Here is a 13,935-nt window from a genome sequence, read left to right on the forward strand (position 1 = left end):
GGCTGGCTCCCTGCCCTCCTCTTCCAGCCTCCATTCCCACTTCCCCAGGCTTCACAAGAGAACAAGTGTGGGCTTCAGAGCCTAGTAGAAGCATGCTTAGGTTCTCCTTGTGGATAAAAAACAAAACAGGGATGATTCAGGGTTATATTTGAGAGTACATGGTATTGTGCTGTGCATACGCCATGTCAGACATGTATCTGGCATGAGGAATGCTCAGAAAACAGTAGCTGGTTGTCCTCGTTGCTTTCTGTTGCTGCGATAAATACCATGGCCAAATGCAACTTGGAGAGGAAAGCGTTTGTTTCATTTTACAGGGTACTGTCCATTGCTAGGGAAGTCGGGGCAATAACAAGAGGTAGAAACCATGAAGGAATGTTGCTTACTGGCTTGCTCCCTCTGGCTGGTTTAGCTAGCTTTCTTATACAACCCAGACCCACCTACCTGGGGATGGTGCCACCTACTGTGGCATATGCCCTACGACTCAATCCGCAGTTAAGAAAGTGGTCACAATTAAGACTTTGCCACAGCTGAGAAGTGATGGCACACGCCTTTAATTCCAGCCCTTAAGGAGGCAGAGGCAAATAGAGCTCTGTGAGTTTGAGGCCAGTCTGGTCTGCAAAGCGAGTTCCAGGACAGCTGGACTGTTAAACAGAGAAACCAGCCTTGAAAAACAGAAACAAAAAAGAAAAGGACTTGGCCACAGGCCAGTGTGATCAAGACAATTCTTCAGTTGAGGTTACCTTTTCCCAGGTTTGCTTTGCATCAAATTGACAGCTGAAACTAATTATGACACTGTTAAAATACCTTGTCAATATTTAGCAAATCTTTTTTTTTCCTCTCAGACTAAACTTTTTGGCACATGTCCCTATCATTTCCCAATAGGATCTAATTCTAGTCAGCTTATCTTTGCTGCTAGGTATCCTTTAGTTAAACCATTTTTCCACATGATTGTGTGGCCTTTATCCATGGTCCTATGGTACATAAACCTCAGGTGATGGGACTTAGCTTCATCTAAAAGAAGAAATTCACGTAGATGGGTGTGTCTCTTTTAATGGTACCTAAAATGCCAGTGACAACCAAACTCCATTATTTCCTTTTTTTCTCCTGCAGATATGTGCCGCTCATCTCCCAGCTGAGTCGGAGGCACCGAATCATTATCAGGCAGTATGTCGAGCACTGTTTGCAGAAACCATGGAACTGCATACATTTCTGACCAAAATTAAGAGTGCGAAGGAGGTGAGTACAAGCCCTAATGTTTATAGACATTGAAATAGGTAGTCTCGATTTTCAATATTGTCCATTCTGTGCTTTTTGGTTTGGGCTTTGTTTTTTTCTTTTCCTTTTTAAAGACAAGGTCTTACTGTATACCCAGGCTAGTTGTGAACTCAGGACCCTCTTACCTCTCAAGAATACGTATTTATTATAGAACAGAGATGTTCTATAATATGTACTCTTGAATATTAACACTGACTATTTAATAAAACAAAAGCTTTCATAAAGCTTTCTTCTAAGTGCAATTACCAGTCGAGATTGTTTTTATCTGTTTCCTGTGGTACTGACTTTTCACCTCATTCTGTATTCTTCTGTTGTTCATTTTGGGACATATTATCACCTCCTTCAGGAAGTTGTGGATAAGGTGGAGACATTCTTATCCATGAGGCCACACTGTCTTTTCATCGTTCAGTTGTTGATGTAGACTTTATTAAAGATTTAGTGGAGGACACCAGAATTCCTGTTCTGAAAATCTGAATATTTTGTTTAGTTACTGTTTCATGTCTAAGGTTTAAAGTGTTGTGTTCAAGGAGAAGCATTCCAGATTGTTTGGAAGGAGAGACCTATTCTATATTGCACAGATGGTTGTGAAAATCCACTGAGATCATACATAAGACTGTTGGCATCTGCCCCGAGAGAGCTTGTTCCAGTATGACTAGAGTGCAGAGCTTCTATTGTCACTAGACTAAAATGTTTAGAAAGAGACACCTGTGGGGTATGCAAGCATGAAGGGAGAAGCTGGCCTGTCGCCAAGTGAGACTCAAGTAGCCCTAGTAAAAAGTTGGTGACACATCCATCCACTAAGCCATATTTCATAAGCTCAGCTGTGGATGCAGGAACAGTTCGAGGTTTCCTCATACTCTTTCTCAGTACTGTTCATAGCAGGGCCAGTGACAGGCCAGGGAAACCTGTGCCTCTAAAAAAACACAAGAGGAAAGCTGTGAAGGAGCTAAGGAGCTAAGACTGAGTTGTTGAAGATCTTTAGAGACAGAAACAGGCAGTACTCAGTGAACGTCTCAAACCTGCCCTCAGCCAAGAGTTTTTTAGAGTTGTCCTGAACTAAGAATTTGCCTTCCCAGAGCATATTTTTCAGACTAGTATAGCAAGTTAAAGGAGTTTAAAATTTTTTCCAACACTAGCATTCTCAGAAAACATTTTTAAACTTAAAGAATGGTAGACATTTTTAGCTCTCCATTCTGTTAGCCTGAAAAACTTCTCTTTATTCTTGATTAAATTTTGCTTTAGGTGGCTGGAGAGATGGCCCTGTAGTTAAGAGCTCTTTATGCTCTTACAGAACACCTGGGTTCAGTTCCCAGAGCCCACATGGTGTTGAACAGCCATTTACTTCCAGAGTGCTAAGATTAAAGGTGGGAACTACCATGCCCATGCCCAGCTTTGGTACATAAAATTTAAGGGTTAGAAAAATCAGTGCATTTTGCATCCCCAGTGTGCACTGACAGTCCTTGTCTCCATGGTGACAGATTGCCCTTGTTTGCATCGACTTCTCCGATATACCAGAAGTGGATTCATATGGGAAAAAGCTCAGTGTACCAGAGAAATAGATGTTTTCAGATGGAACTCTGGTAGAGGCAGGAGGACCAGGAGTTCAGGGCTATCCTCTGCTACATAATAAATTAAAGGCCAGCTTGAACCACATGAATCCTTGTCTGTCTGAAACAACAATAGGAGCTTCGTTTTGAAAAAGAACGCCTTTTTCAAAGAAACAACTCATTTTCAGTTTATAATTTTAGATATGATACTAACACTGATCCATTTTTTAAGGTCTCTGTGGATGAATTAAATTCTATTTCTGTTATGTATGTATACACCACATTTTCTTTATCCCTTTATCTGTTGATGGGCATCCAGGTTAATTCCTAACTTTGCTGTTGTGAATTAGTGCTGTAATAAACGTAGATGTACAAGTATCTCTGAATTGTGTTGCATTTAATTCCCTGTGCTATGTGTCTAGGAGTGTTATAGTAAAATCCATATGGTAATTCTATTCTTGGTTTTTTGAGGAACCTCCATACTGATTTCCATATTGGCTGAACTAATTTGCATCCCCATCAACAATGTATAAGAATTTCTTTCTGCCGTGTCCTTGTTTCCACCGTGAAGGAGATATTAGGCAACTCTTTTTAAGTACCTCTCCTGTTTTAGGGAGCTGTTTCTGTACTTCTCAGTAAAGTTTGCTTGCTTGTCCTTTTAAAAAGAAGAAAGAAATTGGTCTGGTAAGATAGCTCAGTCTGTAAAATGCTTATTTCATAAGTAAGCTTGGGGACCGGAGTTTGGTCTTTAAAACCTATGTAAAAATAACTCGCATGGGGGCTGGAGAGATGGCTCAGTGCTTAAGAGCACTGCTGCTCTTCCAGAAGTCCTGAGTTCAATTCCCAGCAACCACATGGTGGCTCACAACCATCTGCAATGAGATCTGGTCCCCTCTTCTGGTGTGCATGAGTATATGCAGGCAGAACACAGTGTACATAATAAATAAATAAAATCTTAAAAAGGGGGGGGGGAGAACTGGCATGATGGTATAGCTTGTAATTTTAGTGACGGGGAGGCAGAAATAGGAGGATTCCTGGAACTTACTGGCCAGCCAGCCTAGTCTAACTGGTGAGCATCAGGCCAATGAAAGACCCTGTCTCATGAGGTAGACATCATTCCTGAAGGTGACAGCTGAGGTTGTCCTCTGGCTTCCACATGTGGGCTTGTAGACACATTTAAGAAGAAGAAAGAAATTATGTCATCTGCAGGAAATAATATCAGGAGCTTATTAGTATGGTAAAATAATTCTGTTTCACAGAGAGAAGTATCACATATGTCCTCTCATGTATAGAATTTAGAATGGAAAGAGAGAGGACATGAAAGTAAAAAGGAAGCCAGGCATTGTTGCAGGTTCACAGCCTGCCTGGCCTACATTGCTAGTATTAGGCCAGCCAGAAGCTACAAAGCAAGACCCTGGAGGCTTGTATAAAAATACCATAATGAAGCCCATTGCTTTATAATAATTAATTTCTATTTTCTTCTTGTTTTGAGACAGTATCTCACTGTATAGCCCTAGCTGGCCTGGAACTTGCTTGTGTAGGCTAGGCTAAGCTTGAATTCACTGAGATTCCCCTGCCTATGCTTCCCTACCATGCCTGGCTAATTATTAATTTTTAAAACGTTCCTTTACTGTTATTGAGTAATTTTCTACCGTTTATTAGTCATATGACTGCTTAAATAAGTTAACCTGTGTTAGATACACCCCTATACACTTTCACTTTCTCTCTTCTTCCCTCTGTCTCTGACTCACTGTTTCTTTCTCACTGCCTGATGTCAACTCTGTGTCTATGGGTTTCTTCTCCTTCTTTCCTAATGTCTTTATTTCTCCCTCTATCTGTGGTTCTTTGTCTTTGCCTATTTTGTCCATTATTGTCTCTTTCTGTTGTGCTGTCTGAAGGAGGCTTCTTCTTGCCATGGCCTACTATTTCAGACCACCAGCATTTCTTCTGGATTATATCCATAGTACCCTCACCAGTCGTGTCTTTGTGTCCTCAGATTCCAGTTGGAAACTGGAACGATCCTAGTGGAGTATAAACCAGATTGCAGCCCTTCTAGCTCAACCCTTCACAGGTCTCAGAGGGCTTGGAGTAGAGCCATGGTCTTTAAGACAGTTTGAGGTTTCTCCGGTTTCCAGGACGAAGGCCTGTGGGAGGGGAAGGAGTGAGTGTGCAGAGGTGATTTCAGAAGTGTTTGTGTTCTGAGAAAACAGGCTGGTTCTGACCAGACTGCCCCATTCCTGTCTCTGGTTCTCAGGTTTTCCGAGTCTAGCAGAGAAGTCTTCATGAACTAACAGGCTAGCTGCCTTGACGTCTTTAGCACCCCCTTCCCTAAGCTCCTTCTTTTATCTGCAGGCTTCTACATAGGCCTCTTTGCCTAAATTCAGCTGTGTCCCTAAAACTGCCTTCAGCAGACTGAGTAAAGGGGACTTAGACTCCAGGGTCCCAGTCTTACATAATAGGGATACTCTTACCTGACCCCTTCCTTACCCTGAAAAGCTGATACAGGCGTGGGAAGACATGAAGTCATAGCACCTCTGCTCCCAGGCTAGTGGTTCCTCTTTTGGTCATTCCTCCATCTTTTACCTTTGTTGCCTCCTCTACCCCAGTCAAGCAGAGAGTTTCTCCTGCTCACTCATGTCTGACATCAGAGAAGGAACGTTAGGTGTGCAGAGGTTCGTGAAGTCATGAAGCCTATGCAGAAAGATGGAGCAGCATGACTTTATCATGCTGTGCTCAGACACCAGCACTCCTTAGTGCACATATAGATGTTTTAAGTTCGTACCCAAACTCTTACACATTTTCTTCAGATTGTATAAGTCTTTGGCTCTCAAGTGCATGCCCAGTAACATTTATTTCCCAGAGTGGGGAGAAACCCCTCAATAATAGTTAAATAGATAGACAGGGCCAATAATTGAGTGTTGTGAATTATTATGTACTTTTAATTTTTTTTAATTTATGAGGTTGGGAGAGTGAGGCAAGAGAATTGCCAATTCAAGGCTTTTTTTTTTTTTTACTATAGAGTGAGTTCAAGGTCATCTTATCAAGACTTTATCTTTTTTTAATTACAAATTTATTATGTATGCATTGTTCTGTTTGTGTGTGTGTGCCTGCAGGCCAGAAGAAGGCTCCAGAGCTCATTACAGATGGTTGTGAGCCACCATGTGGATTCTGGGAACTGACTCAGGACCTCTGTTCTTAACCACTGAGCCATCTCTCCCACCCTCAGACCTTATCTTAAAAATAGAAGTTAAAAATATCCCACACTAGTGAATTAACAGAACATTTGAAAACTTTAGAACAAAAAGAAGCAAACTCATCTAAAAATAAAGGGGATATAGCTTGGTGGGAGCATGAATGGTCTGGTGTTTGTTTGTTCCTCAGCACCACAGAAATAACAGAAAACTTTGTAAGTCATATAAAATAAGTCTGGGTTCTGTAAGAAACCCTGCTTTAAAAAAAAAAAAAGGTAGTCATTGATAGAGGAAGATATCTTAACACATACGCACACATAATAATAATAATAATGAAAATGGAGCTTGAGATGAGAGACTAGGACATGACGGAGGTGTCTGTCAGTCCCAGTGTGAGCAGCAATGCAGGAGTTGCGAATGATGGTGAAAGTTTGACAGGATGCAGTAACTGTTGCTGGTTAGGCATGCTCGTGAAGGAAGGAGGTACTGTACTTCAGGAAACCAGGAATGTGGGCACAACGGTTTCACTCCCAAAGCAGTTCTTTAGTGTGCATACTACGTATCGGGCTACGTCTAGTCACTTATTCTGTGCTAGATAACGTCCTAAGGTGTCTGTGCACATTAATTCTTTCAGTCGTCACAGAAGTCGTATGTTAAGTGCTCTGCTATTTCCTTTTGCCTTGGAGGTCCAGTGGTGAACAGGATGAACTTGGTCCATCCTCACAGCACGTTAAGCAGGAGTCAGCTCAGCACAGTGTAAGAAAGCTGTGATGGGTGCATGAAGGGAGCTAATTCAAGACAGAGGGCTTGAGGCGCAGTCCAGAACTGACTTTGGCCTGAAGCTAGAATGCTGCTGAGCAAAGAGGTGAATGAAGCAGCCCAAGCGAGGGCTAGGAGACGAGGGCAGAAAGACAGGAAGAGAAAGAAGGGGGAGCTCTTCAGATCCAGGGACCACTGTCAGAAAGGGCATCTCCTAAGGGTACTCCACAGGGGAAATTGGACGTCTGAAATGGGGTGGATCATAGAGTCTCTATTTTTGTGACTGCTTAGTCTATGAACGCATTCTTAATTAAAGATGTATAATAAAACAGTTTAGTGGCAAGAGATTGGTGCTAATAAACAAAAGGTTTCTTTTAGAAAGAAATTGTAACATCTTTGGAAAACTGTCCGGTTCTTTCTTTAGTTCCCACGGAGTTCATGCAGATATTTCTTAAGACAATCTTAAAAGTACATTGTAGATGGAAATGGAATGTACATCCAGAACTATAGGTGAAAGCTAAGACCTTGGTGCCGATAGAAAAGTCTTCCTGATTTCAGTCATCACACGTTTGTGTCCTGGAGTAAAGGTTCTTTGGCCTCTCCTGGCGCTTGTGTACTGTGAGGATGTCTGTGACCACCACAGTGTTTTCTCCAACTGCTGGACCTTAAACTTAAATTAGTATGTTCCGGAATAAACAAGGCAACGAGCAGAGCCAGCAGTACCGAACAGGCTCCAAAGAGGAAGGGGGGACCAGGGATGATGGAATTCTGTTCAAAGTGGTGCTCAGGGCTTGTGTTTGTCCCCAGGTCTGAACCTGTGATTGGCAGTTCTTTAAGTTCCACATGGAATATGTAGAAAATGAATCCATAAAGGGCTGGTCCCAGACCATTGCACAATCCTCGGGTTCCTGTATGAACACATTCTTTAGCACTAAGCAAACCTCTGTATGTTTGGGATTCTGACCTTTGACTGCATTTGTTTAGTGTATGTGACTGAATACCTCTGTACCTCTGTTTTTAGTCAGGTAGTAAACCTTTGAGCATATGCAGATCACTTTGTCTCCATGGAGATGCCATGGAACACTCCTCCTGAACAAAATACATGAACTTATATATATTAGGGACAGTCTTCTTTCTGGTGCTATTTATTTACTTGATTATTTATTTATTTTGGGTTTTTTTTTTTTTTTTTTTTTTTTACAGGGCTTCTCTGTGTAACAGCCTTGGCTGTCCTGGAACTCAATCTGTAGACCAGGCTCACCTCAAAATCACAGAGATCCACCTGCCTCTGCTTCCCAAGTGCTGGGATTAAAGGTGTGCATCACCACCACCTGCCATCTCTGGTGCTATTTGTGACTAGCACTTACAGAATATAGTTAGAGAACTGGGGAGATAGGCCAATCAGTAATGGGCTGAGGACCTGAGTTTAATCCCTATAGCCCAGGTACAAAAGTTGGAGGCCTTGGCTCATGAGTTTGTAATCACAGGTAGATCCCTGCAACCTCCTCAGTAAGCTTTGGGGCAGTGTGGGACCCTGTCTCCTTAAAACGAGGTGGGTGACTCCCAAGGGGCCTACACCTGGGGTTGATTGCTGGCCTGCACACACACATGCACACATGTGAGCCTGCAGGAACACACAGTGAAGGAAACAAAATACAGTTAGTCTTTAGTGACTCGGTTTTCTAGAAATGAAGCTGCTGTGTTTTAAAGATGGCTTTCTTTTAAAATGGAGATCTTGATAAATTTGTGCTCATCAGGGAACTTCGGGCAGAAAGTAGGGTGAGGAAGCAAGCTGCCGCTTTTGGTGTTTGATGTTTCTGGACCAGTGCTAAGTCCTGACATCCAGAGAGGCCAGAGTTGAGAGAACAGGAAACCAAGCTTGCCCTGTGTGGGCTGGAGGGGGAAGGAGAGAGTTAATGCTTCCATTTTTCCTCCATGTTCTCTTCAGAAGATCTACACTGGGCTGAGCAGGTAAGAGAGAAGACTGAGTCTGGTTTCCAGCACTGGCATCTGGGCTCACAACACCTGTAACTCTAGCACTGCTGGCCTCTGCGGACAGATGCACTCAGTGCACACCTCCACACATACTGACTAAGTTAAAACTATTAAAAATAAGGTAGATTTTTTAAGAATATTTATTTATTTATTATGTATACAATATTCTGTCTGTGTGTATGCCTGCTGGCCAGAAGAGGGCACCAGACCCCATTACAGATGGTTGTGAGCCACCATGTGGTTGCTGGGAATTGAACTCAGGACCTTTGGTAGAACAGGCAATGCTCTTAACCTCTGAGCCATCTCTCCAGCCCCAGGTAGATTTTTAAAAAAGGATAAAGAGTCTACTCAAATTAGATTTAAAAACCTAGAATTTAGATTTATGTTTGTCAGTTTTTGACTCAATCCTTTTTTTTTTTTATTTTAAAGGCATATTTTTATTGTGCCCGCGTGTTTGTAAGTGCACCATGTGTGTGCAGTGCGTATAGAACACAGAAGGGGGCATCAGATTCCCTGGAACTGGAGGTACAGACAGTTTTGAGCTACACTCTGGATGTTGGGAACCAAATGTAGGTCTGTGCTGAGCCCTCTCTCTAGGCCCAGTGCCATAATTTTTACTCTCATAGAACTCATGGCAGGAGCCTGAGACTACATCTTCCCTCCCTCTCCTTTGCTTTTTAACTTTCTCAGCCTTCTCTCTTCTTGATTGGAGGATGTCGGGTGTCCTGCTCAATCACTCCCCACCGTATGCCCTTGAGATGGGGTGTCTCCCCAGCAGTCCTCCTGCTTCTGGCCCCCCCCCACTCCCACAGTGCTGAAGTTACACGTGTGTGCACTTTCACTACTGAACCCAGCATTCTATGTGTGCTATAGGGCTTTGAACTCAGAACTTAATGCTCTGCAGCAAATGCTTTTACCACTGGTCGATCTCCTTACCCTAAGGACATGTGCTTTTAAAGTATTTATTTATTGGTTTTAACTTTACAAATTAGAAAATGTAAATGAGGATATAATAGTTTCATTATTGAAAAAGAGCAAGGTTAAATTATTCACCTTTGACTTTCTAATCTGTTATACTGAACAGTAAATAGATTTTTTTTGGTCTTTCATAATTCAAATTTTTTTCTAAAATTGTCCTAGAGAAGGAAACACTTTTCTCCTGGGTCAATACTAATAGTTACTATTGTTTTAAAATGGGATTATTCATGGTTGAGAAGGACCTTAGTTCAGAACCCCAACATTCAGCCGCGTGGTGTGTGCCCATAATAGTAGAACTAGGTAGATAGAGGCAGGAGGATCCCATGGGCTTGCTGGCCAGCTACTCTTGCCAGATTGCTGAACTCTAGGTTCAGTAGGAGATGTTGTCTCAAAACGTGAGAAGGGTGATGGAGGAAGACACCAGCTGTTAACCCATGGTCCTGCACACACACACAAACACGTCCATGTGCACCCGCATGCATGTGTGCACATACCTAGCATGCACACCTTCCACAAATGATGGCATTATTCTAATGACTTCAGATGTTGAAACTATTCTCACATATGACATTGCAAAAATTTGTCATCGAGTTCTTCCAGATGGCTTGATGTTGTCCTATGCTTAACAAAATGCAGTAAGATGGAAAGATGACTGCCAGGTGCCAGTTAGTGTTTAGTTACTAATAGTTCACCAGGCAATGAAGTTCCAGGGTGAGGAACTAAATTGAAAATAAGAATGGCTCCTTATAGATTTTTCCGAGCATTCTATCCGCATCTTACACGCTGCGATGTTATCACTGAGAAGCTTTACTCAGTGACTTATATACACTGATTGACTTAGTTAGTCCTGTGTAAGAAATTCCATGGCAGTAAAAGATGATTTCCATGATGAAATCTTTGATCTCAGTTTATCTTGAAGATGACTTTGACTAAAATATCTTTCTTAAAATAGAATTTATATGTGCATATATTAAATGCTCTGGGAGAGCAATTTTGGAATTGGCTCAGTTGTTATGAAATCGTTTTTGATACTATAACTACATTTTAAAATGTGAAAGTTGGTTTTTCAGAAGACCTGTGTAAATGTTTCCAGTCCCATTCTCTTGTCACGCAAACAGGCATCTCCACCTGTGTCATAGTGCAGACTCCACGTCAGCTCACACTGAGATGCTTGCTTGTGAGAATCAGAGAAACAAAGCCACAGACCCCTGTCTCATACTGAAGAACATTTTATCAGCTTTCTCTTTCTCCTTGCCTGGCCCTCCCTCAGGCCTGTTCTCTACACCTCTAGCAATACAACTGTGGCATTTAAGTTAGCTGGAAATATATTCCCATTCCTAAAATGGGTTTATATCCCTCCAAATGGTGAACAGATCACTTTTTGACAGAGATTCACAACCAGATGTCTGTGCGAATGGTAGCCATTTGTTCATTTTAATTAGTTCATTCATCATTTGTAACCTTCAAGGTCCTTGTTGCTGCTTGTGATTTTTTTATTTTGTTGTAAATGTCTGTGTACACGAGAATGCTCACTGAGCCAGTGACATTTAAATAATCTCTGTCCAGGTTATCCTTGTTCTTACCACTACTGTCCTGCTTTAATAGTGTTTCACAAGAAGCTTTTGCACAAAAGAAGATGAAAGATTTCTTCCAAGTCCTCATGTACAGAGAAAATGACAGCTGGGTTGAAATGGTTACCAAGCTGAGAAAAATGGTGATCTTTAAAATCAAAAGGCATTTGTGTAAGAGCTGGCATTGAAATATTGAAATGAATTATACTCGGAGCATTTGGTGTGTATGTGATTTACAGAGTACATTTTATTTATTTGTTTTTGAAGATGCCAATAACCAATATGTTGGCATGGATATATTCTAATTGCTAGCTGAGAATGGTTTCACCAGAAAGGGAAGAGTTAATTGGCAAGTGTGTGCGCTCCCAATTAGAGCTTTCTCACCGCATTCTAAGCATAGGCCAGCATCTGTCATTACATTTATGCAAGAAAAATTCATTCAGAAGCTAAAACAGCATCAACAAGAGGACAGAAGCTCATCTCTGAAATAGGACAGATTTGTAGTTTACTTTCAAATAATTCAATTTCTTTTTTGTTAACTGGAAAACTAGACATTTTGAGCCACACATTAGATCAGGCCTGTATGTACAATTGTAGTATTTATGAACTTTTGACAATTTTATTGATTTGTTCCGAGTCAGAATTTTAGCTTCATGGAGAGATTAGAAAGAGGTGTCATCTGAAACAAATCTGCTAAGAGTAAAGCGTCCTGGAGGTGAAATGTGAATTCATAAGTAGTCCCTTGCTCACTCCTCGGCTCACACATCCATTCTGCCCACGTGGTTAAGTCTCTGCATATGAGCCGGCTGCATCCTTTATCAAAATCTAAGAGTTGTTTTTTTGTTTTGTTTAGTTTTGTTTTTATTTGTTTTTTGGCAATAGATTTCTCTCTGTAGCTCTGGATGCCCTGGAACTTGCTCTGTAGACCAGACTGGCCTTGAACTTAAAGAGATCTGCTTCTTCTGTCTCTAGAGTGCTGTGATTAAAAGCATGCACCATTACCACCTAACTAAAATCTAAGAGTTCTTATTGTGCCCCTTCTACAAATGACAAAATCAATTGAGGATCAGAGCAGTTAGCTAAGGCATGAGAAGTCACACAGCTCGTATCTGACAACCCTGTTTGCTGCTTTTCAGGAAAGTTAAGACAAAGGATGTTCTTTGGCCATTCATTTAAATTACCTTTAATATTATAGAAAACAGATTTTTTTTCCATAATAGTAGGGAGGTACGAATTTGATCCCAATGAAGTAAAGACAAGGAGTGTAAAGACCTATATTTAGTCAGAGAGAGAGTAGAGATTGAGCCTTGGCAGACTTTCCAGCAATAGAGTTTGGAGTAAATATATCTAATTATTGCTTCTCATGCCATTCCACCATATGACTAAAAGTCATAGAAGTTGATATTTCTGGAATTATGTGAGCATATTAAATCATGACTTTCAGTTGCTAGGCCTCCACTGCATCTATATAATCCATCATTTTGCTCTGCTCCACCTCCTGAATTTTGTTATGTTTTGGTTTATAATTATTCAACTAACTGTAGTGCTTGCTGTGGTAGCCTTTAAATGACAAGAAGAACATGATAGAAAAAACTTGGTTCCTATTGGACCTGAGAGCATCCCCATACTGAACTCTCAGTTATGTGTGAGCAAAGGGGTATTGGTTAGAACATCAGACCACCAATACCTGGTGATTTTTCTAAAGCACTGAAATGTCAAGTCAGTCCATTTTGATGCTGGTTGAATCTTGCTGACATGATAAGTATTGTAATTATAACCAAACTATGGGTTCTTTCCTTGGAGACTGCAAAGTCAATAAGCACAACTAGAAGGTCAAAGAATAGAGGGAGGTTTATTACCTGCAACTGGCCAGGAGAGTACTGATTCCAGTTGTTCCAGAAGCAGAGAGTGCCTTTCAGACAAAGGAAGCCTGCATATACTTACATACAAAATCACTGGGGTGAGCACAGTTGCAGGCCTACTACGTTTAGGAAGGGAACATGGTGGATACATCCCTGGGCCTGTGCAGTTCAGAGTCATGAGGCACATACATATCATGTTAAAGTAGGTGGTGACCATAACACTTCTAGACAGGAACTCTTATGGGCACACTTAACTTTTTTCAGTAAGTCTTTAGCTGAAACAAAGGAAAAGACACTGTGAAGGTGCAGTCACATACAAGTTTGCCCTTGAACCAGCTTGCCTCATGTGCCGCTGACATAATTACTTCATTCTTCTACAGGTCTTAGAAATAAATTTCTTTTTAATTATTTGTTATCTATTTGGCTGAATGTAACACTTGTACATAGTATGAACTCAAGTTAAATATTTTGCTGAACAGGCACATATATCTCTACCCCTAACTCTCCCTTAGGATTTTGAATTTCAAGGCTGGAGATTTCCTCTGAATAATTCTTTTCTCAGATTGAATTTGCTCTAGTTAAAGTTGACTTGTTTAAGGCTGTAAAGAAATTTAAGCACTGCTGGGCGATGGTGGCACACGCCTTTAATCCCAGCACTCGGGAGGCAGAGGCAGGCGGATCTCTGTGAGTTCGAGACCAGCCTGGTCTACAGAGCTAGTTCCAGGACAGGCTCCAAAGCCACAGAGAAACCCTGTCT

At 41.4% G+C, this 13,935-nt stretch overlaps 1 protein-coding gene across 2 annotated transcripts in view; it reads left to right on the forward strand.

The window, feature by feature from the left end:
* Spire1 (spire type actin nucleation factor 1) overlaps nt 1-13,935 on the forward strand; it is a 120,791-nt gene that overhangs the window by 65,924 nt on the left and 40,932 nt on the right. For both annotated transcript variants that reach the window (XM_050157892.1, XM_050157893.1), the window contains exon 4: nt 1,111-1,236. In XM_050157892.1, coding sequence (XP_050013849.1) covers nt 1,111-1,236 — 126 coding nt within the window. The remainder of the gene's footprint in view (nt 1-1,110; nt 1,237-13,935) is intronic.

The sequence above is a fragment of the Alexandromys fortis genome, unplaced genomic scaffold (assembly GCF_014885135.2).
Source record: "Alexandromys fortis isolate MF-2015 unplaced genomic scaffold, M_Fortis_MF-2015_v1.1 scaffold_94, whole genome shotgun sequence".
In the NCBI taxonomy this organism is placed as follows: domain Eukaryota; kingdom Metazoa; phylum Chordata; class Mammalia; order Rodentia; family Cricetidae; genus Alexandromys; species Alexandromys fortis.